Consider the following 27229-nt stretch of genomic DNA (forward strand, 5'->3'; position numbering starts at 1 on the left):
AGGCAGAAAGCAGGGAGCAAGAAACTGAGAGAGAAAGAAACTGGGAGAAAAAGAGAAACGGAGAGAGACTGAGAGATAGATAAAGAGACAGACACACACGGACAGATACTTCCATGGAATTTTGAAATCTCAAAGTCCACTCCAAATTACACACCTCCTCCAAGAAGGCCACACCTCCTTCCCAAAGAGTTTGGGCCCCCTGGTGACTAAACCGTCAAATATTTGAGCCTCTGGGGTTATTCTCAAACTGCTACAGAGGCTACCTCCATTCTGACTGTTTTTCAAGGCAGTATTTTCTAATAACTTATAAAATAGCTGGTTTTCATATCTTTATTTAGATATCCACATTTTTGGCTACCCCTCCCTCCTCCCCCCCCCCCCCGTGCCCCTTTTCTCCTATCTTCTTTCCCACTTCTTGCTTAGACCTATACGGTGAGTTCCAGGAGAGCCTGTGGCTAAAGAATAAAACTGTCTCTTTCTTTGTAATATGTCTCACGCACGCACACACACACACACACACAAGTTGATCAAACACAATTCTGGGCTGCCTCCTTAGAATGCAGACAGTTGAGTGCAGAAACAGCCTTAGAGAACATTAAACCCAGCCCTCATCATTTAACCAGACAACAGAGGCACAGAGAAGTTGAAGAACTCTGCATGTTCACTGCGTTCCAGTCAAGTTCGAAACCTTGACATGTACATCTTGAATCCAATCCCATTTCCTTTAGACACAATCTGCATCCATCTGTGTGTATTGAGCTTACGTGTTAGGTTGGTGCAAAGGGAGATGCTGTTTGCTGTACATGGGTTTCCTCTGCTCCCCCAGCACATAGCATGCTAGCCCCTGCACAGAAGACTGCAGCTGCTCTGCACTCACCATGGGAAGGAAGGAGGGTGAAAGCAAGGGACCGGTTGAGGAATAGCTTTCTTTGGCTGACCAGATCTCACATGCTTTCAGAGGCAGAAGACATGCCTAATTCTTCTCATTTGTATAAACCCTTATATATGTGAATAAATTCTTACTACATGTTTAGGAAGACAAATTTCAACAAAGTCCACTTACCTAAATAAAGTTGAAGGTACTTGGCAGCTTATGGGCATTCATTAATGTGTGTGTGTGTGTGTGTGTGTGTGTGTTTGTGTGTGTGTGTGTTTCTTAATTCCAGAAGAAAATAGTGAAGAAACATATGAAGATATCTACAAAGCAAAGAACAGTGACGCCAAAACAGAGTGAGTGTCTTTCTTAGATTTGGATTGTAGGCTGAAGGCGAATCCTGTTCATCTGGGAAGCCAGGATTTAAGACATGACCCCATCTCCTACCACCACTGTTGAGGGAAGATTACACACAGTGATGATAAACTATTGAAATACTGCATCGTCAGTCGGCAGCATATCATCACTGTCTACACACACACACACACAGACACACACACACACACACGCCGTAAGAGTGAAGATTCATTGCTTTCTCCTTTGAGAAAAATGTCCATTTTCTAGACTAGAGAACTATTATATCATGTGTTAAGAAGTTGTTGAGACAGGGAAAGTAAATAACCATAGACTTTGCCTTGACGTTAAAGTTGGTTTCCCAGGGACAAAGCAATTCGTATAACTTAGCCCTTATATTTGTGGTGAGTTCATCAGACAGACTCTAGGATTTGCCCACTGGCATTGCAAATGATGTTTGTTCAAATGATCAACATTGGTCAAGTTTAATTATAAAGTGCAAGGGAAAGAAAACAGTGAGGAGTCTGGGGACAAAGGGTGCAGTGATCCTGGGCTGCTTATGTGGGTGAACCCCTTTCATCTCCATCCCCCAAAACTAAAAGGATATTTAGGAGGATTTCATCACCAGCTGCCCATCAGTATGCCACCTGCTGTACACTGAGTTACTGACGAGTACATTAAAAACCGGCAGTGGCAGTTTCAGGAGCCAGTAATGCCTCTGATGGGTCTCCAGTACCACTTAGAAGGAGTGTTTCTCTAAGTTATTTTCTCCTCCTCGGGAAAGAAAGCTTTTGCCTCATGATCTCTACAAGAAGGAACACCCTCTGTGGTAGATGAATGCTGGTGCACACTATAATTCCTCCATCCATGGCTGCTTCAGGTACGCTTCATGTCGGGGTCTCAGCAGACCTCACTCCTAGCTGCCAAGGCATTGCTGTGTGCTTCCTTGAGGGAGTCTGTTTTGGACATGAGGCTAACGTCTGGTCCTTGCTAATCCCACAGCATTCTATCCCAGTTCTAGTACTCTCTCAAGCACCATGCTGTTTTGTCTTCTCGTTCCTCTTAGTATAGCTGGAAGAGCAGCACTGAGAAGATTGCAGCAACTCTTCAGGAAAGAAAAGGCTATATTCAGAGTGAAACAAACCAAGTCAAAAGAGAACGTCAGGTAAGCAGTCAGCCTCACAGACACATGGCTTTGCTGTTTTCCATCCAGTTCTCGGCACCAGTGGCAAGAGTATCAGAACCTACAACTATAAAGGCCCCGGTTACATGACACCCTAAAAAACTAGTGAGAAGAAAAAATTACCAGAATAAGTAAACAAGATCCAGAATGGGAAATGTGTCATCATCCTTGACACCTTGTATCACTAAATAGGATGTTAGTAGTTGCATCCTTTCACGTTCTCCTGGCCACATTCCCTCCATATTTACTTTGCCTCTCTTGAAAGCAGCAATGCCTGTGTGATATGGGTATGGGTGACCTGAATGGTTTGTGTATCTCACGGTCTTGGACTTCAAAAGCTCCCTGCCACCCCTGCCCCGCCCCCCTGCCCGTGTAAACTCCACTGTCATCTTTGGGAAGGTTCCAAGATTGCTCACAGGGCTTGATGCCCTCATGGATGCAGTGGAAGGGGGCCGTGCAGTCTCTGGAGACATTTCTCTCTGCAGTATCGATACAGATAGGCAGGTCTAGAGCTGTACTGTGTGAGGGTGATTTGCCGAGCTCATCATCTGCATTGAGATGGTAAGAAGCTACTCTCTTCTCAAGTTCTTCCCAATGATAAAGCCTTGAAGTTTTATGATTTTTTAAAATTTATTATGTATACAACACTCTGCCTGCACGTGTACTTGGCTGCCAGAAGAGGGCACCAGACCTCATATAGATGGCTGTGAGCCACCATGTGGTTGCCGGGAATTGAACTCAGAACCTCTGGAGGAGCAACCAGTGCTCTTAACCTCCAAGCCATCTCTCCAGCCCCAGTTTTATGATTTTTTTTTTAAGCCTACTTGTCTGCTGGAGCAAGAGCTCCTATGAGATCCAAGCAGACCTGTGTGTGGGTACTGTAGTTCTCATTGCAGTGGAGAAGACGGTGTTACTTTACTTTCTGTCTCCCTTCAATCATCAATCATCCAGCGTAAGGGCCTGGCTCATGGCTATTACAAAATACCTGGAGTGCTGAGTTAAAGGCTTCGTATCCACAGGACTGCTTGCCTGCCTTCCTCCCTCCCTCTCTCTCTTTTTTTCTTTACCTTTTCCTATCACACATCTCTTCCCATGTGACTGCCTTAGCAATGGGAGAAAAGAACCAAATCTAGCTGGGCTTCATGCCCTCTTCCACATAACTGTTCGCCACCTTCCATTCCAACCTGCCCTGAGTTTCCCTGTGGAAGTCTTCCTTTGGCATAAAAAGCGCACATGGCCTGAAGTGTGTGCAGTCCCCGTGACGTTATCTGTACGCGGCTCTTTCATCACTCCTTCCTCATGCTCATTTGGGGTATCCAACTGTCTCTTAGAAGGCTGGCACATAGTGCTGGATGCTGTGGATGCAGGTCTGCGCTGTACGGCAGCCCTAGTGGGCTAGCTAGGAAGGAGGTACAGGCAGTCCATAGGGATGGATGGGCTCATTTGGAATGGAGGAGGTACAATCAGAACAGAGCTGCAAGAGTCTCACATCCCATCCTTGCCTCAAAGCACCATGTGGACGAGGACACCTGCCATCAGAATGGCATTTCAGACATATCTGCTAATGTGCATGGCGTTTTTCCTTGACTTTGTTTGTTTGTTTGTTTGTTTGTTTCTTCATTAGCAATGGATTTTCCGTGTCACTTCCTGACTTAGGTAAGTGGCATTCACTTGATGTTGTCTGTCAGGATTGCTGTTTTCAGGTGTATTAAGGAGTAAAGGAAGCGCTTTGGTAATCAGTTCTGGACCCATCAGAGCGAAAGGAGGTATCTCAAACAATGGTACTTCCTGTTTTGGAGAGATGAGAACCAACTTTCCGCCATTCCATAAGTAGATGTTATTCTCTTTATAGGAAGCTCTGAGCCCCACAGCCATACTTTGTGATTGGCCCGCGTACCCACGTCTCTCTGACTATGAAGCTTAGGCATTAGGCGTTGATCCGCACACCTCTGACGATCCGTTAGCCAGATTAAGACATGATAAATTGAGATGATAAATTGAGAATGAACGTGCTGCAGTCCACACACTAACAGACTAAGAACGGGTCACTGGAACACTGTCTCACTCGTAAAACAACCGTGTGGAAGTTATCACAGTGCCCGAAGTATAGGAAGCTCTCGGTGCACGGAATTTGTCAATAAACCAGGACTGTGTGATTTTTGTTCATTGGTTCTTCTTCATAGGCACATTGTTACTTTCATTTATAACTGTGACTAGGGGATTCAAACATGTACTTCAGAAAGGTAAGCTGCCAAACTAAATAACAAAGGTTATATAGACCCGGTGAAATTGCAGCTCTCCCAAATATTGTCATAAAAACACCTAAAAGGAAGTTGGAATATGAATCCATCTTACAGATGGGTTATCCCTAATCCCCAAAACCACAAACCAAAGTGCACCGAAATCTGAAACTTTTTTTTTCTGGCTACCATAATTGAAAAATTCTGCACCTGACTTCATGTGACAAATGTGTCACATGGCAGGCACAGTAAAATAATGTATGAAATTGCCACTGGGATATGTGTAGTACGTGTATATGAAACACTAATTCCAAGTTTATATTTGACTTCTAGTCCCATGATACCATTTCTATATCCTTCACTCTGTATATGCAAATACTTCAAAATCCAAAAAGATCTGATGTCTGAAATGTTCTGTCCCAACGCACTTAAAATAAGAGATGCTGAGGCTATGACCCACCCAAACCTTAGAGGTACTGAAGGAAGTAAGTAAAACTAAGAGTACTTATGAATAATTGAACATGAATTGCGAATATAGCAAAATGTCGCACACTTTTTCAAGTAGTGAATCATCTGAAAATAATGGAATTCTCTATTGCACGGCAGTGTGAACATTACAAGCTGCAAGTGTCTAATTATCATTATGTATTGACTCAGAGTCAATGTAATACAACAGTAGTGCAAAGAAACAAATTTCCAGACCAGTGGTTTGAAATAAGGAAACGTGTGTGTGTGTGTGTGTGTGTGTGTGTGTGTGTGTGTGTGTTAGAAATGAGCAGATACGTTCCCATTCTCCTCAGTTCAGAAAAGTCTCCCTCAATATTCTAGTAAAATGAATCACTTTTCAGTTCTAGAAAACACAGACAACTGACAATTCAGGTGAAATCAAGTTACTGTAAATGCACATGCAGGTCAGCTATGCAGAGAGCTCGCTTTTTATTGCCTCAGTGGAACTTCTTCCCCAAAGAGACTTGTTTTGCTCCAGCCCGTCTATGTAATCAGATGAAAGGCTTGAGGATACAGCTGGAAAACTAGGTCACTGTGTATAATTTGGAAAGCTGGCGGGGGGGGGGGGGTATGATGCTTACTTAATAACTTTTTTTTATCCTGTCTGTGCCCTAGGACCTAGGTCTCAGGACCTTATCATCTACGACGACGTGGACACAAGTGAGAAAGAACCAAAGTAAGTCAGTTTATTTCGCTGGTTATCCCTGCAGGCGGCAGCCATGGCTTAATGCTTTGTTAGATACAGTTGGAGAGGCAGATCCTGAGAGACTGGACATTCCACTGGTGATCCCTCAGTGGCACCAAGCCAAAGGCATTGGAGCTTCAGGGCCTGTGTTTGTTTCTTATCTTTGAGTCTTGAAAAGAAATAGAAGGATCCAGAGGGTCCTAGAAACCTACAAGAGCAACATTGTGACAGATGGATCAGGGTCCAGGGGGGTCTGCTCAAACTATTATACTAACCAAGGACAATACAAGTAGTCTGATCTACCCAATGGACAGGACATTCTTCACAGTTGTGTGGAGAGCGGGGACTGACTCTGACATGAACTCTGGTGCCCCCTATTTGACCACTTCCCCTTGGTGGGGAGGCCTGATGGCACTCAAAGAAAGAATAAGCAGGCTACCAAGATGAGACTTGATAACCTATGACCATATAGTGGGGGAGAAGGTCCCCCTCAGTCATAGACCTAGGGAAGGGGAATAGGATGAAAGAGTGAGGGAGGGAGAAACAGGAGGATACAAGTGATGGGATAACAATTGAGTTGGAATCTGAATAAATTAATTATAAAAAAAAAAAGAAAATCTCAACACATTTAAATAGTAATCTTTTGCATATACTGTAAGACACAGGATAGCAAAGAGCTGTTTGATAGAAAATTTTCAAGAACTAAATCACTTAGAAAGGAAGCCATCATCAGACCCAGTGTCCATCACAGCCTCGGGTGGCTTCCGCTCCATCTCTCCGAAGCAGCTGGTGATGTAAGCCTTTTGTTTTCATCCTTCCTATCCCTGCCCAACGTACTTGGACTTGTGTTGAGTCCAGGTAAAGCCACTAATAATCCCTTGTTAAACCCAAGTGACATCCTTAAGATCATAACATACTTGGATTTTTCGACAGCATTTAAAAATGTTGGTCATGCCGTCCATAAAGAGAAAAGGGGTCTTGTTCTCATGTTCCCATGGAAAGATTTCATATCCTTCCTCTTGGCTTAAGCTTTGTTGAGTTCTGGTTCTTTCTTCCATGCCTGAAATATCAACTCTTCTTAGGATGCCCTGGAACAGCTGTTTTCTCCGCTTACACGCTCCTTGTTTTTCCTTCTTGCAGGACAAACACTCTGCACAGCCCTCGTCCTCTCATTTTATTCAGGGTTTTGCTAAGTTGCCCAAGCTGGCCTTGAACTTGGGATTTTCTTGCCTTAGATTCCCACGTGGCTTGAATTACAGGTGTGACTCCACAGTCTTTCCTCCTGTATATATTTTAGTGTTCTCTGACCTACATCCACGACTTCTATTACAGCAAAACAATATCAAAAATTATATTTTAAAGTTAGATTCTTTTCCTGAGTTCCAGCAAGCCTCGAGGGCAACACTTCCTAAACTCAGGAGATGTGTAATAATGCAGGACACACTTTTTTCTTATCCAAACTTCCCTTCTAATGTCTATGGTAGTGATTAGGAACATAGTCGCCCTTAGGCTTTATCTCTGGTTTCCTCAAGTCTCCTGCCTGCCCTCCCAAGTTTTTGTTCTAATGTCTCTCAAACTGTTCTGACTTCTCCTCCCCAACCACCCAGCCACAATCCCCCCGCCCCTTTCTTGGTTCTTAAATAGATTCCTGCCAAAGTCCCCAGGTGGCCATTTTACCTCCATTTCAATTTTAAATTCCCTAAATTTTCAAAGTTAAAAAGATAGTCATGTCACCAAACCCACCACCCACCAGCTGTAAACGTTCAGTGGTTGTGCTTCATGCTCAAGGCGCTGTCCACGCTGCCCCTGGCAGCCCCTCAGCCTCACCTCCTTTACACCCCCATTCTACACTCCTAGGAGTTCCCTGAACTCCAAAACTGTCCAATACTTCAAGCATTCCAACACTACTAATTCATTCAACAAATACTTACTGATCACGTACTTGGTGCCAGATGTTGGGTATAAAGCAATTCACAGACAAGAGATAATACTTGGTTTGGGGAGAGACAGTTTTTGTCCAATGAATGAATGAAAAACTAACCTATAGTTATGCACTGGAATTTGGTTGTGTTGAACCAGAATATTTGAAAACAGATACAGGTATGTGGGAAGAGTTCTAGACAGCCCTCGTTATTTTCTGTTGCTCGGGATTTTGTCCAAGCTGGCCTCGAACTTGGGATCTATCTACTTTAGATTCCCAAGCTGCTCAAATTACACATCTGATACCCAAGGCTTCCCTTTCTTATGGCTCTTATTGTCCTCTCATCCATACCAGACTTCAATTATGATCATGACAGACATGCTATCAAAATTATGTTTTGAGGCAAGATTTTTTTTTTTCCCGAGTCCCAGTAAGAATGGAGAGGAGTTTGATACTTAGAGTAGAGATAACCTTGCAGAGACACTGGATCCCTGGAGCTGGAGTTACAGGCACGTGTGAGCTGGGAACTGCATCGCATTCTATGTAAAAGTAGCATGCACTCATGACCACTTAGCTGTGCCTCCAGCCCCTGGTCCACATTTCCACTATCAACTCATCTGTTGATAGACATGTAAGCTGGTTCCAATTCCTCGTTACCGTGACGCTGCAGCAATGGATGTGAACGCGCAAATGTCACTGTAGTAGACAGGGAGTCCTTTGGGTGTATGCCCAAGATTGCTCGCGCTGGGTCGTGTGGCAATTTCAATTTTTTTTGAGAAACTTACTTATTTCTATAATCTTTCTTCTAATTTGCCCTCACAAGTATTTACTTTTGGTGATGCTAGCCATTATTGCCAGGGCAAGGTGCATCCTTAGCCAGGGAAGAAGAGCATCCTTAGCCATTCCTCCTGCCGGGGTGAGGAGCATCCTTAGCCATTCCTGCAAGGATAAGGAACATTTTTAGCCATTGGTGAATTGCAAGTTTACTAATAGGATTCACATCTGAGAGACAAAAAAATCTGAGGCTAATTTCATTTCTGGTTTCAGATTTGGGCCGCTTAGAGGTCAGCAGGTTCTGGCCAATGGGCCAGCATGGTCTGCTATTGGTCTTTGTAAGTGAAGTCAGAACAACAGAGCTAATAGTTACACTGAAGAACAAAGCCTATAAAGCCTGAGCTGTTGACTGCATGGCCTTGCTCTGAATACAGAAGTAGACATCTAGCTGATGTTCAGACGACGTTGGTCATTGGCCTCGAAGGCATTGGTGCTTCTATAAATGTTTGCTAGTTCAATTTTTTCTATTTTTTTTCTGAGACAGGGTTTCTCTCTGTAGCCCTGGCTATCCAGGTCACTCTGTAGACTAGGCTGACCTCGAACTCACAGAGATCTGCCTGCCTCTGCCTCCCTGAGTGCTTGGATTGCAGGCGTGCACCACCACACCCAGCTTACTAGTTCAGTCTTAATGTACTTGATCAAAACATTTTTCTCCTCAGGGATGAAGATAAACTAAAAACTTGGAAGGCTAAGTTTTTGACACCAAAGGGGAAGAAGGGGAAAAAAGGCAGTGATGGATCCAAAAGGTAAGATCACGAGTGCGCTTAAAACTCCACATGTCTGACCTTAGGCAAGTCCTTAACTTTGATTTTCAGGTTCCTCGCTTGAGTGAAAACTAGCAACACTTGCCTCCCAGACAAATGAGAGAATTAAAAGAGAACAAAGTAAAAATGCACAGTCCCTTACACTCATCCCTAACCTCCTCCCTACACTCCGACAATGAGGAGGAAGAAAGCACAAGAGGTGGCAGCAACTATCAGTGAAGGACCTCTGCTCTTCTTGCCTTCTAGGCCATAAGGCATCCCTCCAGAAGGACAAAACTTAAATAGAATACCGACTAGAATATGGAAGTTTAGTTATGACGACAGTTAGTGTTAGACATAATCAGAACACTTCAGCAGCTAGGAGCTAACCTTCGCTAACGCCATTCAGACTGCACTGGCTGCTTGGGGGGTGTCACATCTGGCTGTATTGTCTTAATTCTGCCCTTACTTTTCCTGTTGCTGTGATTAACATACCCCCCCCCCAAACCAACTTAAGACAGGAAGGGTTTATTTTGGCTCGTAGCTCACGGGTGCCGTCCATCACCCCAGATCTTGTTTCCTTACATTGGAAGCACACAAGGTCCATGGATAAGTGTTGTCAAAACACAGTTCCCTGACTGTGGTCTTTACGATGAATGTCCCCCATAGTCTGGGGGCAGTGGACTACTTGGCTCTAGTTGGTGGTGCTGTTTGGGTACACTTAGGAGACATGGCCTTGCTGAAGGAAGTACGTCACTGGGTGGGGGGAGGGGCTTTGAGAGTTTACAGACTCATATCCTTTCCAGTTCGCTCTCCGCTCGGTGCTTTCTGTTCTAGCCACTGTGCCTGCCAGTTCCCTGCCATGATGATTCCTTGGGGGAGGACTCATAAGCCCAAATAAATACCTCCTCCTACAAGACGCCTTAGTCATGACATTTGCTCACTGCAATAAAAGAAGAAGAGAGACTAAAACCCCTGCTTTTCTGTAAAGCACGTGATTTCCCCTATCATCCCGCTGCTTCTCCTGTGCGCAGCCATTCTCCCTATGTTGAGCTGATTTCACCCCATGCTTGCGTGCTATCAGAAATATTCCTGGAGAGTTCTCTCAGTGGTGGAATGCTTACTTAGTATAAATGAAGCACTGGGTTTGATGTTTAGCCCTGGGAAGAACAACACTTTTGTATGTATTAAACAGAAAAACAGTTAGTATTACCTTCTTCAGTAGTTATGACAATCTGCTTTAGTAGAGGGGTGTGTGTAGACGTGTGTGTGTGTGTGTGTGTGTGTGTGTGTGTGTGAATATATGCATGAATTTGTACCTGAGTTTATCCTGAAACAGGATGAGTTCATAGACTTACAAATTTAGGACTTTTATGCTACACTTAACCCTACCCATGTTATTTCTCACCAGTTTTTCTCCCAGAAATTTCTTCAGAAATAAGAAGCAAAACTTAAAAAAGAATAGAATGGAAAAAGAAGAAAAGCTTTTCAGAGAAAGATTTCAGGTATGTTCTCTTCTGAAACGGAACACTAATGGAAAATGAATGCTACTGACCACCACAAATGCCCACTCTAAGGCTGCATGAGTCTGCTGTGCCTCAGCCCCTCTGGGATAAAGATGATCCTTTTTTTTTATATATATATATAACAATCGAATACATTCCTATATTGGCATGCCTTTGTACATTGCTATTCCATCTGGTAAAGCTTGTAAAGTGTTGTTTAAGGCTTTAGTCACTCCTCACTCCCTCATCACTATGTGCAGCTCTGTTTGGAAGGAGAGCCTTTCAGATTTCAGTTCTCACGTACAGGATGTGCCGTGTTCGAGCGATAGTGCAATGAATGAGTGAGCATCTCAAATGCCCATCTTTCACTAAGAAGCTGTGGAGCAGTTTCCACTCGTGGTCCTTCCTGATTTCCTATTCTGCCAAAGTGAGAACTCCTGAATTCAGGGAACATTTGTTAACACCATCCATGCACTAGACAGTGGGTGAAGCGAGTCGAATTCTAGAAAGAGGAGCCAGGGCTCTACCAGAAGCATTTCCTGTTGGTTTCCTCACATCCTGGTCACAGCTGATCTGCTTTCTCTCCTTGTAGTCTTGCTTCTGCTCTTTCTGCTTTGGTACCAAACTGCTCGTAGTTTTGTTGCTAAGAGCTTGCACCTCTGCCTCACCTTGCGTCTCCTTCCTCCAGGCTCCAACCTGGGCTACTCCACATCTGACATGCCCCTGCGGCTTTCTCCATCCTTTGTGGTCACTTGCCAGGACTCAGCTGAGGCATCTCTCATTGCAGAAAGACTATGCAAACCTTCTGATTAACGCAGTTGCTCTTCCGTTCCCTGACTACCAACTTCTGGCGCAGCTCAGCATACTCAGCTGTGAGCCCCCAGGAGCCAGATTCTCTTACTGATCCTCACATCCACGTGCTCAGCAGAGAACCCACTGCCTCTCACTTCACAAACGCCCCGAACTGCTTTGTGAGTGAACTAAATAGGACTGAACATAAATCCTTAGCCTCTGATATCACCTGCTTGGCCCAAAGTTGATACTGTTATTTGATTAGATAAACCAACGGTATAGCAATCTCTGGTGGACATGAACCCTACAATTCATCAAGCACTTTCTCCCTTGACTATCCCACATGGGACAGAAATGCCATCTCTGTATTCACATAAGTCTATCCTTAATTACCAGAGGTGGGCTTCCAGTTACCTTTAGGAAAAAAAAAAAATTAATGCCATTTCAATCCAGCTCAAATAAGAAAAATAAATCATGTGTACCACGCTTGTGACAGGAATTACAGGTACGAAGACGAGGAACACTAGCTTCTACTTTCCTTTTAAAAGCTAGCGTGTTTGCTAAATCCTACCACAGAAATATGCTCAGTACAGTTACAGCAGTAAGTTGTTCGTGGCAGTCACAGAGATATGAGAGGTTGTTGGCAGATGTGTGTATTTCAAGAAGGGGGCCGGGGGACACCACCAAGTGTGCACGAGTAAAAGCCTGGAGAGATGGGAAGATGTGTGTTTACCAAGGAGCTCCCTGAGGGTCCAGTAAGGAGGACAGAGATAAAGGCACAAGGAATGTCAGCGTGCAAAGGACCTCGAATATCAAGCTAAAAATTGTGGGTCTCATCCAAAAAGCAACAGAGTTTTCAGAACTGTGTGTGTAACTAGGAACATGGTCTACTTAAGATTTGTATTTGGAGAAGCCACTGAGGAGTCATAGTAAACAGGACAATGCCCTGGAGCAAGGAGAAGGTGCTGTCAGGGGTCCTGAGGGTGGCAGGAGCTCTTAGCCAGGTGAGGAAGGAGCTAGGCATGGAGGCATTCCATCCCAATCCAGGAAGTAGGCCTCTAGGGCCTCACCTACCTGTCAGACAATGAAGTACCTGCAGCGGCCAGCTCATCGGGAAGAAAGCCTCCTGGGGAGTTCAGGAACTGGATTCCCATCAGGGATTCCTCCTTCACGGTGCCTGTCTTCTGCCGCCCATGGAGAGTGGGCATTCCCCGCAGGTACCCATCTGCTGCCATTTTAAAGTGAAGGGGTACTGAAAGAATGAGGGCGGAGCGCCATGCAGAAGCAGAGTCAACTCAGAGTTTTGTTTCAGCCTTCCCTTTCCTGAGCTAGGATGTCCCTTTGCTGCTGTTACAGCACACGGACTGTGCCATAGTCTCTCCCGCCAGGACTTGTTCTAATACGTATTAGTGGGTGTGAAAACAGTTTCAAACTACAGTCACATTAGGTAAATGTTTTAACTTGGATCTTACTATGTTCAGGGCGCTTCACCGCAATGCCCCCATCATTTATTTTGTCAGTACCTAGCATCCTGTATTTTGAGGTTACTATACTGTACCCTCCATTAATTCTGTTATAAGAGCCACACAAGCATGCCCTCACTGGTAATTTCTCATTTTAGTACACTAAAGAAATCGTGGTCATGAACAGAGCAGTGGCATGCTCCGGTAATTCGCGGAACGGGATATTTGATCTGCCAATAACTCCTGGAGAGCAGCTGGAAATCATCGACACCACTGAGCAGAACCTAGTGATATGTCGCAACTCCAAAGGCAAATGTGAGTTTATGTTGAACTTTTTTTCTTTATATTCAAGAAATTTCTTTCCTAGAAATCTCAAGTACTTAGTAAAGTGAGTTTTGTTTCTACAGATGGATATGTGCTCATTGACCATCTACATTTCAAGTAAGTTGTTGAATTTTATATCCAACCACAAGGTCCAGGGTTTAAAGTAGTACCGCGTGTTCTAAGGGCCTATTAAATTTATCTGAAAACGAGCTGTGCAGCTCACTAATGGGATTGCATCGGAGGAGGTCTTACCAGCGGCCTTCGGAGCATACTACCAAACTAATATGCAGAGCCCGTTTCTAAACAGTTTCTTGACATCTCCTAACTGCCCCATTACCATGTATTTCATAACGTCTGCCTGCTTTCCTTTCTGTCCCAGGCATCAGGGCTGAACCCCTTGGGAAGGTCCGCAGAAAGTCAGGAAGTGGCCACGGCCTGAGTTCAGCCTCACAGCACTTCAGCTCCTCGTCGGTGAGATGGGCAGTGGACGCTTCTGTCAGAAACTCAAAAGAAAACCCTCAACAAGTCAATGTTAGTTTTATTCCATACAAGTTTGTCTTTCAATGTCTATTTTACTGCTGGAATGTGAAACAGCATGTTGGCATGCAAGCTCTTGCCTAATGATCCATGGCCCAAGTTAGAAGCCTTGCCTTCTGGCACCAGTGAGTGGTGCAAACGGTCAGTGAACTTCTAATGTTAGTCCACACTGTATGTAACTGCTTGGTGCACATCTACACTTCTCATCAATTTGACATAGTACATAATGTGACCATGTTACTTTAAACAAACAAACACCTGAATTATCTCATTTGTTTTTTAACCAAAGTAAAAGAATAGAAGATTAGTACTACTGAAGGGAACACTTTGCTGGGAAAAAAAAAAATTCCTTCCTAAATTCAATTAGAACTATTGCTTACAAGTGTTTAAGTGTATTGAAAAAATGTGAAAATATACATGTTGTATCATGTTAAAAATAGGGAAAATTATTAGTTTGTCTATCCCCCCAAATGTATTTCTTTTACATGATAGTAAGTAGAAATTGTAGAGTTGTAAATAACATTCTGGCTCTACCTGATAATGCACTGTATGTTAATAAATTCTGTATATGCTTTCAACTATTACATTTTAAGTTCATTTCCTAGTCTTCCAGAGGACCCAGTTCAGTTCCCAGCACCGACATTCAGTGACTCACAGAATCTGTTCTCCAGGATGAAATACCCTTCTCTGACCTCCAGGGCACCAGGATTCACATAGACACATGTTAAGAGTTTCGCTCAGCTCTGTAAGCAGTGGGTCTGATGGAAGCTTTTCCCTGACAGCCTCATCCTTTCTGCTTCGAAGCTACTTCTTAAGCTTCTGTAGGTCTTCCATCCTCCTTTACATGGTCCAGATGGCACTTGCCAATCAATAAAGGGCATTTTCATTCCAAGACAAATAATCAAACGAATTTAGAGAGTTCAACGTGTAAAGAATAAAACAGGTAAAAAAAATAAAATTAAGGGCTAGAGAGATGACTCAGTGGTTAAGAGCACTGTCTGCTCTTCCAGAGGTCCTGAGTTCAAGTCCCAGCAACCACATGGTGGCTCACAACCATCTGTAATGTGATCTGACGCCCTCTTCTGACCTGCGGGTGTACATGTAGGCAGAGCGCTGTATACATAATAATAAATAAATAATTTTTTAAAAAATTAAATTTAAAAAAAGAATAAAACAGGTAGATTACCACAAATAGTGAAACCTAAACATATTATAAATGGAATGGCTTAAGGATTAAGAAAATTGTCACAGCGAAGATGGCACTAAAGCTTGGTCTTGAAATAAAGGCACAGACTAGGAAAATCTATATTCTTGCCAGAGATTGTGAGGAAACTCAGGCCAATGGCATCCAGTGAGTCTCGTGGAAAATACTGCTTGAACATTTCCTCTAAAGACTAGGGACCAGTTCAGGAAGTAGGCTAAGAGAAAATGCCAGTGTTTGGGGGGTGGGTAGGGGATCAGGGTTGATAGGGCTACAGATTACATAGAAAAGAGACTTCTTTGCAATATTCAGTAGGAGAATTTCACAAAAGCCCACAGCTAGATGAAGAGCTACAGGCGACCAAGGGCTGCTGAGAGGGGAACTCAGTCTTCTAGAAGAACAAGCTCCCTGACAGGCTACAGAATCCCAAGGAGTCAGCCGTAAACACAAGTACCTAGTGTACATAGGAGGAACACTAACTTGGGCTCAATAGGGTGTGTGTGTGTGTGTGTGTGTGTGTGTGTGTGTGTGTGTGTGTGTGTGTGTGTGTGTGTGTGTGTGCGCGCGCGCGTGTGCGTGTGCGTGCATGCGTGCATGGGCGCATACGCACGTAACAGTAGCAGTTATAGAAGAAGTTGTGAACTGGGAAAGGGAGGAGTGACAGAAATGATACAATTACTCACATAGACGTCTCAAAAAGAAAAAAAGAAAGAAACAAAATGGCTCATGTATTTGTTACCTTTGGAAATGAGCCTCAACAGACAAAGACAAATGCGGACTTGCCGTGTCATCACCAGTAAGTGGAACCAGAAACAAGCAGGGTAGTAGCTATTAGCGCTGCCTGACATGTCAGACAAGAGGTAAGCAGTGTCACTGCACTTCAATTACAGGACCAGTTCTAAACACGCACTCGGCAAATATACCTGATTTCATTAAGCTGACCCAGCTGGACATAAAGGTGTGGATGGAGCTCCAGATAGTAAGACCGGTAGGTGACTCCAACACCCTGCCCTCACCAGCAGTCACCCAGACAGGCCAGCAACTGAACAGACATCTGCATTATATTTTACCTGTGGAGTGCAGAGTACACAGAGTTTTCAGCAGCTGGAAAATAGACCACATTTTTAAACACAAAGCACATCCTAGCAAATGTAAAACAGAAAAAAAAAAAAAAAAAAAAAAAAGCTGAAAGAATTTCTCATTCACTATAAACACAATGACTAAAACTAGAAACCGAGAGCAGAAAAATGAGAGTATTTTAACTCATGAAAATAGGACACCACTCTATTGGACAATGCATAGGTCGTGTTTTTAAGAGGGAAATTTCAGGACCTTTAGAACCCAGTCATTGTGAGAACACTTGCCAGAGCCCGTGCTATATTCTGAAAAATCTGCCCACAGTGGGACAAATATAGCTACAAAGCTGAAACTTAGCCCAAGGTGGTGGCCCCACCCATCGTCTCAGAGTTGCTGGGAGCACCCTAAGTTTTGGCCGTATCACTCCAGAAGTCAGTGCGCATTCCCCAAGGCTCGCGCCCGTGCCTATCACCCTGGAGGTCACCGTGTGCTGCCAAGGCTTCCTCCCAGCACCCGGAAGTCATCACCCTAACCGAGGCTTTAGCCATGCCCATAGGTCTGCTGTTACTTAAGCAAGGCCTGATCACCGTAGCCACCCCACCTGTGAACAAGCACCTGCTGTCTAGTCCCCACAGCTCGATTTTATACAGGTGCAGCGTTAAAATGAAGGGGGCAATCCTCACCAGCTGTGACCCACATGTGGCCTGGAAACATTTTCCAGAGCAGACTAGAAAGAGTTAAGAGTTATATCCCCCTTTTGCTGGTTTTTGCTTTATTCATTAGTACATTTTCATCCTGTGGTTTGTTGCATTTTTGCTTCTGTCTGATTAATATTTTAGCAGTTTGATCTCATATATATATATATATATATATATATATATATATATATATATATATATTTTTTTTTTTTTTTTTTTTTTTTTTTTTTTTTTACAATTTTGCACACTATAAACTCACTGTGTTTTAAGCTCTGCCACCAGAATAGCGCTAGAGGGATGGCTCAGTAGTTAAAAGCAACTGGCTGCTCTTCCAGAGGACCAGGCTTTGAGTCTCATCGCCCACACAGAGGTTCACAATCATCTGTAACTCCAGTTCCAGGGGACACAACACATTCTTCCAGCTTCCATGGGCACCAAGCATGGGAGTGGTGCATAAGCATACATGAAGAAAAAAATACCCATACACATAAAATTGAAATGAAAAAACTTCACAACAACTAATTTGCAAACCAAGTCCTAGAATACTCCAAGAAGACTATATATCATGACCAAGGTAGCCTTGTCCCAGGGACACACGATTGGTTAGATACGCTCAAATCTATACCAATTTAATATACTAAATAATCCTTTTGCACAGTTACTTTACCATAATTAACTCACAAGTTAACACATATAGCTAATTTAAGACACTCAAAAACATTATAACGTACACGTGTATATGTGTTCTTTCAATATGGGCCTGTTCCTCATATGCTCCCCAAAGGGAAGATCCCAATATCTTCTTTTTCCATTATCCATACCATCCTAATCCCATCAGTGTATGCTCCTGTAAATGGTAGAGGGGAACCAAGCCAGTCTAACTTCTTAACAGAATCTGCTCCTGCTGGGGCAGGCCAGATCTCACCATTCATCCTTGAAGTCATGCACCCAGGGAATCAATTGTGGGCACTATCCTAGACTTATTAACTGAACTCTTGGCCTCAGCTGAGGCCTCAGGCTCTGGGTCTGGGCCATTGTTTCTCTCGATTGTGTGCTTTCATCCTTGGGACCAGGTGTACCCAAGAGTTTCTGGCACCATTTTCAGTTAACAAATCTTTAACGTCTCTATTCTTGGTGCACACAGAGGGGCACAATGGGGATTCTTGTGTAGAAGTGGGCGGAGTTATCACACTATACGGTTTGGTGGGTGGTGGGGATTTCCTCCTAAGAATTAATTTGTTTAGAGAGACTGCCATTGTCTCTCTAAACTGTCCATTCACGTCCTCGACCAAAGCCTGTACAAAAGTTCCCAAAGGGAAAAAAGCATAAGGAAACTCCCAGAACACATAGTGAGAATCATCAAAAGTGAAAATAAAAGGGTGCTGGAGAGCTGCGGTCTGTGATATGGATGTGCTGGGGTCAAGCAGCAGTGGTCGCCATGCGGTCTACACCAGTACATGCGGGTATGAAATAAAATTTAGAGGGGAGACCAAATGAGGTAACACTGAGGGATGAGGGATGCAGACTATAGGCAAAAAGACATATAAAGCCATGAAAAAAGATACGAAGCTATTTTTTTTTCCTAGTTTCAACTCCACCGCCGTTTCATTTTTCTTTCTGGTCATGAATAAGTATATTAGTTACTTTTTGTTGCTATGAAAAGGTAACTTAGCCCATCTTCAAAAAGACTCAATAGGACCAGGCTCTTCAAAGCAATGTCTCACTCCCGGGACCAACTTCTGGGCCAGTTATTTTTCTGTTGCTAATAGAACAACATGGCTAGAAGCACTTTCTAGGAGGAAAAGTTTATTTGGGCTTACCATTCCAGAGGGATAAGAAAGATGCCATCACCGAGGAGCACAGCAGCAAGCAGCAGGCATAGCCGCAGGAGCCGGAAATGGAGAATTCACATGTAGAACTGCAAGCATGAAGCAGAGAACGCAAACCACATGTAGGCAAAGCTCTGCGTCCCAAAGCCTGTCCCCTGTGACACACTTCCTCCAGCACGGCTGCTCCTGAACCTCCCCAACAGTGCCACCTGTTGAGAAACAAGAGTTAAAGCAGATGGACCTACGGAGAACAGTGTCATCCAAACTACTAGAATTAAGTGAGTAGAAATGCAACCAATGGTGGAAGGTTAACACTCTGAAGCTCCAGTGCCCCCATCCGAACAGTGTTGACGTTCATGGAGACGAGCCATTTTAAGGACAGCGATAGCGTCATCATTCCAATACATGTAGAAAAGACAACATGTCTTTATAAGAAAGGCTTTAGAGGACTTAGGAACAGATAGAACATTCTGCAATATGACAAACCTAGAAACATTATGCTAAACAAGAAAAAGTTGAGGCCATTTCTTGTAAAAATAAAAGGGTATCCACGGCCTCCACTCAGATTCAAAATAATTTCTGAGATTTTACCTAGGTCAGTAATACAAGAGAGAAAGATCTACAAGGAGTAGAAATAGGTAGGGAAGAAATGAAATTATACATTTCCAGATGACATGGTTCTATACTCTTCTTTTAAAACCAGAAAAGTCAGCTAATGTGAATTTTCAGTAAGTTTGCAGCATACAAATCAACATGCAAAAACCATTAGCTCTCTTACATACCAGCAATGAACCTGCAGAGAAAGAAATTGGAAGGAAAAAAAAAATCCTATTCACAAGAGCTCCAGAAAAAAATAATACTTGGGCATAAATTTAACCAAGGATGTAAAAGTCTTCTAAATGAGGCCTTTAAGATACTAATAGAAAATACTAGACAATAGAAAGATCTTCCATGCCCTGGAATGGCAGAATATTTTAAAGGTAGTTGCATTGCTAAAAGTAATCTACATACTCAGTGCAATTCCCATCAAAATTCTAACTTCATTCTTCACAGAACTAAATATAAGAGTGTAAGAATTCATATGGAACAGAAATAGCCTTCCGGAACACAGACAGAAAAGAAAGAACCCAGGCACAGGCATCATAGCACCTGGTCTCAAAACTCGCAACAGGGCTGTCAGGACGCAGGTAAACAGACACAGGTAAAGTCCACGTCCCGTGGATGGGGAGGCCTGGTGGCACTCAGAGGAAGGATAGCAGGCTACCAAGAAGCGACTTGATACCCTATGAGCATATACAGGGGGAGGAAGTCCCACTCAATCACAGTCATAGGGGAGGGGAGTAAGGGGAAAATGGGAGGGAGGGAGGAATGGGAGGATACAAGGGATGGGATAACCATTGAGATGTAATAAGAATAAATTAATAAAATAAAATAAAATAAAAAAGAAAACAGACACAGGCAAGCAGAACAGAATAGTGGTCTCAGAAATAAACCCCATAACTATGATGACTTAATTTTTGGCAAAGGTTTTAAAAACACAGGAGGGAGAAAAAGACCAGCCTACTCAAAAATGGTGAGGGAAAAATTGGTCGTCCACCCACATCATTTCACCCCCTATGAAAAGCAATTTAAAATGGATCCAACAAAACCTTTAATATAAAGCCTTAAATGCTGAATCTGCAAAGAGAAAATGCTTCAAAATATAGGCATAGGAAAAGATCTCTCAAAGTGGCTCTATCTCTACAGGAAACACCCACCAGAATTAACATGGAATTATGTGGAAAAAAAATTTTTTTCCTGCAGAGCAAAAGAAACTATCACAGAGTGAACAGTCTATAGAATAAGAAGATTTTTGTCACCTATGCCTCATATATGTAGCTAATATCCAGAACTGAAAATGAACTGTGAAGATTAAACACTCAAAAATCAAAACAACCAACACATAGGCTAACGAAATGAACAGGTAGTCCTCAAAAGAAGAAATGCAGAGAGCCAGTAAGTACCCTTATTTTTTTTTTTAAGGAAATTATATTAATGCACTGGCCAGTGCATTAATATGTGTGTCATTTATTCCTTAAGAGAAAATCATAAGGACCTTGTGAGTTTATATATTGCTGTGTCCATTTTATGAATAAGTAAACTAATTCTAAGAGAACTCCTGGATCACCGACTCAATTTATTACAGAAACAATCACTGGGAATTTTATCAATAAGTATCTTTAAAGTACTCAACATCCCTAGCCATCAGGAATGTTGAATTAAAGCTACTTTGCCATACCATCTCACACCAGTCAGAATGGCTATGATAAAAAACAAACAAACAAAAACAAAACACTTCACAGACCATCACCAAATACTCCTGAAGCATGGGGCAAGAGGACCACTTATTCAGTGCTGATGGTGTAACTGGGGCAGTCACTGGAAATCAGTGTGGTAGTTTCTCAAAAACTTAAGCACGCAGGACTCAGATGTGTGACTCCTGGGCATATACCCAAAACCCTCTCTATCCTACCACACAGATACGCCACCATGCTTATTGCTACACTGTCCACAAAGCAAGGGGGTAGGCTGGGAAACAGCTCAGATGCCTAGCAACTGACAAATAATGAAAATGTGGTACATAAATATATTGGAATTTTAGTATTGAGAGAAGTGCCCCAAACTCAGAAATACAAAAACTGTGTGTTCTCGCTCATATATAGATACTAGCTTGAAATGTACACATCTGCACATAAATGGGTAAAAATGTGGGTGAAGCTTAAAAGAAAAGTAACCAAAATAGGGTAAAAGGAAATGCTGAGGACAGACACTATGACATATCTGGCAGGAAAGCTGGGGAGAGGAGGATACGAGCTGGATGGGGTAGGGGAGAGGAGAGAGGAGGATACGAACTGGATGGGGGTAGGGGAGAGGAGAGAGGAGGATACGAGCTGGATGGGGGTAGGGGAGAGGAGAGAGGAGGATACGAGCTGGATGGGGGTGGGGAGAGGAGGATATGAGCTGGATGGGGTAGGGGAGAGGAGAGAAGCAGGAAGACAATCAACTCAAATTTAGTTTGAAAATGCTGCAATGATAACTAATATTTTGTATGCTAATTGAAATAAAATTTTAAAAGGGAAAACATTACAACAGATACCAAAGCAATTCAGATCATTCGGACATGCTTTGACAACTTATGTAAAAAAAAAAAAAAAATTGGAACATCTCGAGGAAATTGACATGTTTCCATACAGCTATAACCTACCCAAATGAAAGCAAGAGGAATAAACAGCTTAAACTGACACATGACAAGCAATGAGGCTAAAGTGAAAATAGTCTCTCATATATTAAAAACACAGGCCCAAAGGACTCCTTACTGAATTCTACTAGGTTTTTAAAGAACCATTCCAGAAAGTGGAAAGAAAAGCCTGACACCAAAACCAGATAAAGAGACAACAAAATAATCATAGACCAATCTCCTTAATTAATGTAAATGCAATTTTTTTCAATAAAATACTGGCAAGCCAAATTCAGCACTTATAAAAAAAATAATTCACTATGGTGAAATTGATTTAATTCCGCAGTTCATAAAATATGCAAATGTGTAGGTGTAATACATTATCATAGAAATGAGAGTCAAGGACAGAAACCATATGATCATATCAATCCATGCAGGATTTGACAAAGCTCAACAACCCTACATGCCAAGCTCTGAAGAAACTAGGGATAAGTGGGACGTATCTCAACATGAGAAAAGACATATACATCAAACCTATAGCCAATATTGCCCCAGATGAGAAAAAACAAACCATGCTCTCTAAAGTCAGGAACACAACAAAAGGCCTACTTTCATAATTATTAGTTAGTATAGTGTTCAAAATCTTAGCCAGAGCAAGAAGGCAAGAGAAAGAAAGTAAAAGCATACAACTCAGAAAGGAAGTATCCCAATCTGTAGGTAACATGACCTTATGCTTAAAAGACCTCAACAGTGAGATGGCTCAGAGGGCAAGGACACTTGTTGCCACGCCTGACATCCTGAGTTCAACTGGTGGAAGGAAAGAACCCACAGCAGCAAGTTGTGTTCTGACTCCCATGCCAAAAGCACTACAGTAGAAATACATGGTAGCACTGTGTGGTAAGCATGCAACCCTTATACATTTAAATAAATGGTGTAAAATATGAAAAAAAAAAAAAAACCTAAATGGTCTACCCAAGCCTCCTAAAACTGATAAACACTCTCAGCAACACATTAGAATATAAAATCAATAACCTTCCTATATCATGCTGAGAAAGAAATCAAGAAAGTAATTTTATTTACTAGAGCTGAAAAAAAAAAAAAAGGAAAATATGAGCTGGAGAGAGCTCAGTGGTTAAGAGCACTGGTTGCTCTTCTAGAGACTTGGGTTCAATTCCCAGCAACCACATGGCAGCTCACAGCTATCTGTGACTCCAGTTTGAGGTGATTCAACACCCTCACACAGACCTACATGCAGGCAAAACACCAACGCACATAAAAAGTCCTGAAGTCACGGGAGCAGGAGAGCCGGCCCTGGCTTGATGACATGGGAGCAGGAGAGCAGGCCCTGCCCTGATGACACAGGAGTGGGAGAGGGGGCCCTGCCCTGAGGACATGGGAGCAGGAGAGCTGGCCCTGCCATGACGACACAAGAGCGGGAGAGTGGGCCCTCTCCTGAGGACAAGGGAGCAAGACCTGATCCAGGGCTCTTAGTCGACCTCACCCCAACATCTACCTGCTGGAACACATGAAGCGGCCAGACTTGCAGATTCAAAGATTTAAGAATCTCCTCGACACACAGCAACAATGGGATATCCGACAGCAGTCCCAGTGAGGATCCAGTAACGATTGTGTAGGCCTCCAACCAGACCCATGAATCGAAGCAATGAACATTTGAAAGTAAACATATGTGAACAAAAGGCTCTACTGTGTGATACACTACAGCTTCTGTGACAAGATTTTTTGTTTGTTTTATTTTACTGGGATGAGGAGAGGGATTTTGGTGCATGACATGTAAATCATAGGCATTCAATAAAAGTAAAAAAAAAAAAAGTGAACAATGAGCTGGGCATGGTGGCACACGCCTTTAATCCCAGCACTCGGAAGGCAGAGGCAGGCGGATCACTGTGAGTTTGAGGCCAACCTGGTCTACAAAGTGAGTCCAGGGCAGGCAAGGCTACACAGACAGGCCCTGTCTCAAAAACAAACAAACAAACAAAAAAAGAACAATGATGTGAAATTTCCTATGAGTCACAAGCAATTGCTTTCTTAGGAACTATTAGCTGGAACACAGAACATTAGCTTAATGACTGAACAGAAACAAAAATAGCTTTCAAATTAACCAGACTTTAATTTGATTTTGTGGAAAATGCACACACATAATCAGAAATTGTATCTTGTGTTTGTTGCCAATGAGTTGCATATAGCGCAAACATTAATTAGGGAGAATCTGCAAATACGAAACACTCTGCAATTCACTCAGCTTTTCTATATGGCTACTAAAGAGAAATCCTTCCTACTGATTATTTAAGTCACAAAAATGCATAATAAATAAAGGTGAAATTATAATCTATACTTATTTAAACAAAAATCACTGTGAGTCTGTTGTTTTTCTCTTCTGAAACCAACTGTAAAAAAGAGTCCCAATTTCAACGACTGAACAATGTTTTTCAGTAGAGACACGCTCTAGCACTGTACCAATGAGCTAATACATTAATACATTATGGGACTATTTTACAGACTAAGAGTGAATGTCCCTGAAAAACAAGTCAAATAACTATTATATAGTAATATACTATGTTATGATCACGGACATAACCTAGCATCTGCCAACTTCCAGTTTTATTTTTTACACTCAAAAAAAAAAAAAAAAATCACTGCATAGTAGCTAAACCATCCCCATCAAAATACTGTCCTCCAAGGTCATAGTCCGTGGCAACTTCACAGTGAACTTCACTCAGAACAGCACAACAACGTCTTGACAGAAAGCTGTATTTTGGTACATTAAGGCAGCTTCAGCCAACATTCAGAATAACAGTGTTTATTGAAACAAAAGACAGCTTTGATATTTAAACATTTGAGGTTTCCAAGAAATTTTTTAAGTGTCTTACAATTAGAACACTATAATTTGTGAAACTGTGTCTTAAACATTCTCAGCACTATGCCCTTAATACATACGACATCTAAAAACATGATACTTACTGTATTAATATCAAAGGTGTTCAGTAAAAAAGGAAAGATTGACGTTGAAATGGGACTATAAACCCCTACTCAGGGGCTTCCAAACGGCTTCTCACATACGTCTGTGAGGTAGGTTATTATCCACACTTTGTACAAGAAGAAACTACACAACGTTACGTAACTCGTCCTGCTAGAGCAGCAAACAGGGAGTTAGTTTCCAATTAGATTCGGTCCTTAGCTCTGTGTTTCTTTCCTTTATAAACTCTAACATATAAAGACTGCTAGCAATTGCATTCATTTTTAAAAGCACAAGAAGGCAGCCAATATTTGCCCAGGTGGCTTTAAAAGGTGAAATAAACGGAAACAGAAAATCTATTCAGTGAGCAACTTCCGGTGGTGTTGGTGTGAGGTCTGGTCAAGTGGAACTGGAAAGGCAGAAGCGAACCCCATGATCATTTGTGGGACAGACAGGGGAACTCGGGGTGGGGTGGGGTGGGGTGGGGTGGGGTGAGATGGGGTGGGGTGGGGATGGGAGAAGAAAGTGGTGGTTGAATGGGTGTTTACTCTTACTCTGCAATTGTTTGAGAAGGCACCAGGTACTATTTCTTTCTTTGTATAGCGAGTGGGTCTATATCTCTTTGAGTCTGGAAAAATGTTCTCCATCTAGAAAAAAAATGGGCTTAATTTCGTAACAAACAAACATTATTTACAAGAGACCTTTAGCTGTGAAAATGCACATTGAGACTAGCAGGAGAAAAATAACAATGCAATTCTTTCCTAGGAAGCTTCTATTTCTCTTTGAAAATTTAAATTAACACAAAGTAGCAAATCTTAAAGTTTAAAAAAAATCACTGTATAAACCTTATTTTTGAAAAAAAGTCTGTTCAATTTTTTTTTATTCTAGGATATTCTACAAATCCTTAACTTTTTTTTTAAACTGGAGACAATAGTATACCCTAAAATTTCCTTAATTGCACTTTAAAGATAATTGAATTTACCCAAATAATCATGAATTACTTCTATAAAATTTGAACTGCTCTTGGACACAAAGTATAGTTACCAAAAGTCACATGCAGTCTTAAATGTGATTGCTATGCAAGGCTGGCAGTAAACATTAGTCTTGGCTCAAAAAATGCAGGCCTGCGGTCTGATAACCACTAGAGGGGACCTGAGGCTTATCAGGTTATGGCTGAAGGAGTTTAATCAAAACTTAATCCTGTCTAGACTGTGGGTCTTGTTTCTTATGCTATAACTGCTTAGTGGCGTCAACTGCATCATAAATGTTGGCAGGGAAGCTGGTCAAGATGCCGCTGACGTATTTAAATAATATATATGTACATATACATATATGCATGATTTAAAGCTCATTAACTTAAGTTACATTTCCATATTTTTAAAGGCCTGAGAATTACTACCAAGCCAATAGTGAGTAGGTAGTTCACAGAGACACACTCTATGAAAATAGTGTGATATCATTTATGCACAAAATTTTAAAATTACCGATATGAAATTTAGATAAGCCTAATCCAGCAAACAGCCACAAATTATGATCATTAGATATGGACTGAGGCTAATTTTCCTTTACAAAAAGAGACCATGCTTTAAGAATCACATGAATATAGGCAGAGGGTTAGGTCAGCAGCCATGCACTTGCTTTACACATGTGGAGCCCTGGGTTCAATCCCCAGTACAAAACTCCCTGCACCGAAATCACATAAATAAAATTGCAGGAAAAAAAATATGTTCTAGAGATTTTTTTCTGAATTTTAAGCACCTCAATAACTTATAAATACTTACAAAAATCAATATAATCATAAATATTTCACATAATCACATCTAGTTAGTGCAATCAGCGAGCTTTTGTAATCAAACTACTGTATGTTACTGCAGGACTTACAAGAAATACACCAGTTTGTGTTTTTATTACTGGGCTATCAGATGTTTCACAAACTCAAACTGTTCAGCCCAGAAAAAACGGTGATGTGTTCCAAAGGACAACTGGTCACCACTGAGTGAACACAAGGATGGCACTACAACTTCCGGGAAGATTGCCGATCCTGCTTCCTGGACCAGCCGCTGTTAAGGGCACATTAACAGACCTGGAAATGCATCAGCTGTGTCATCACTACTTAGTTGTCATTTTCTAATGAGTGCTAAATCCAGGGCATGCTTTGATTTTCTGATCTTTCTTGTCAGTTGCATTCCAGTAGTCCAAGTAGTTGTATTTAGAATAACATAGGGTGTACACCTTTGAAATGCCACAAACTAAGACAGAACATTCACAAAA

General features: G+C 42.2%; 1 protein-coding gene across 1 annotated transcript in view; it reads left to right on the top strand.

Annotated features, from left to right (window-relative positions):
• The window catches only part of Fyb2 (FYN binding protein 2), a 100985-nt gene extending 87001 nt beyond the window's left edge, over positions 1–13984 (top strand). The window contains exons 12-20 of the mRNA XM_051171387.1: positions 1167–1230; positions 2295–2393; positions 4036–4067; positions 5774–5834; positions 9258–9344; positions 10753–10846; positions 13260–13416; positions 13509–13542; positions 13805–13984. Of these exons, the coding sequence (XP_051027344.1) occupies positions 1167–1230; positions 2295–2393; positions 4036–4067; positions 5774–5834; positions 9258–9344; positions 10753–10846; positions 13260–13416; positions 13509–13542; positions 13805–13817 (641 nt within the window). The 3' untranslated portion in view covers positions 13818–13984. The remainder of the gene's footprint in view (positions 1–1166; positions 1231–2294; positions 2394–4035; positions 4068–5773; positions 5835–9257; positions 9345–10752; positions 10847–13259; positions 13417–13508; positions 13543–13804) is intronic.
• The last annotated feature ends 13245 nt before the right edge of the window (positions 13985–27229 follow it).

Source organism: Acomys russatus, chromosome 29 (assembly GCF_903995435.1).
Source record: "Acomys russatus chromosome 29, mAcoRus1.1, whole genome shotgun sequence".
NCBI lineage: Eukaryota > Metazoa > Chordata > Mammalia > Rodentia > Muridae > Acomys > Acomys russatus.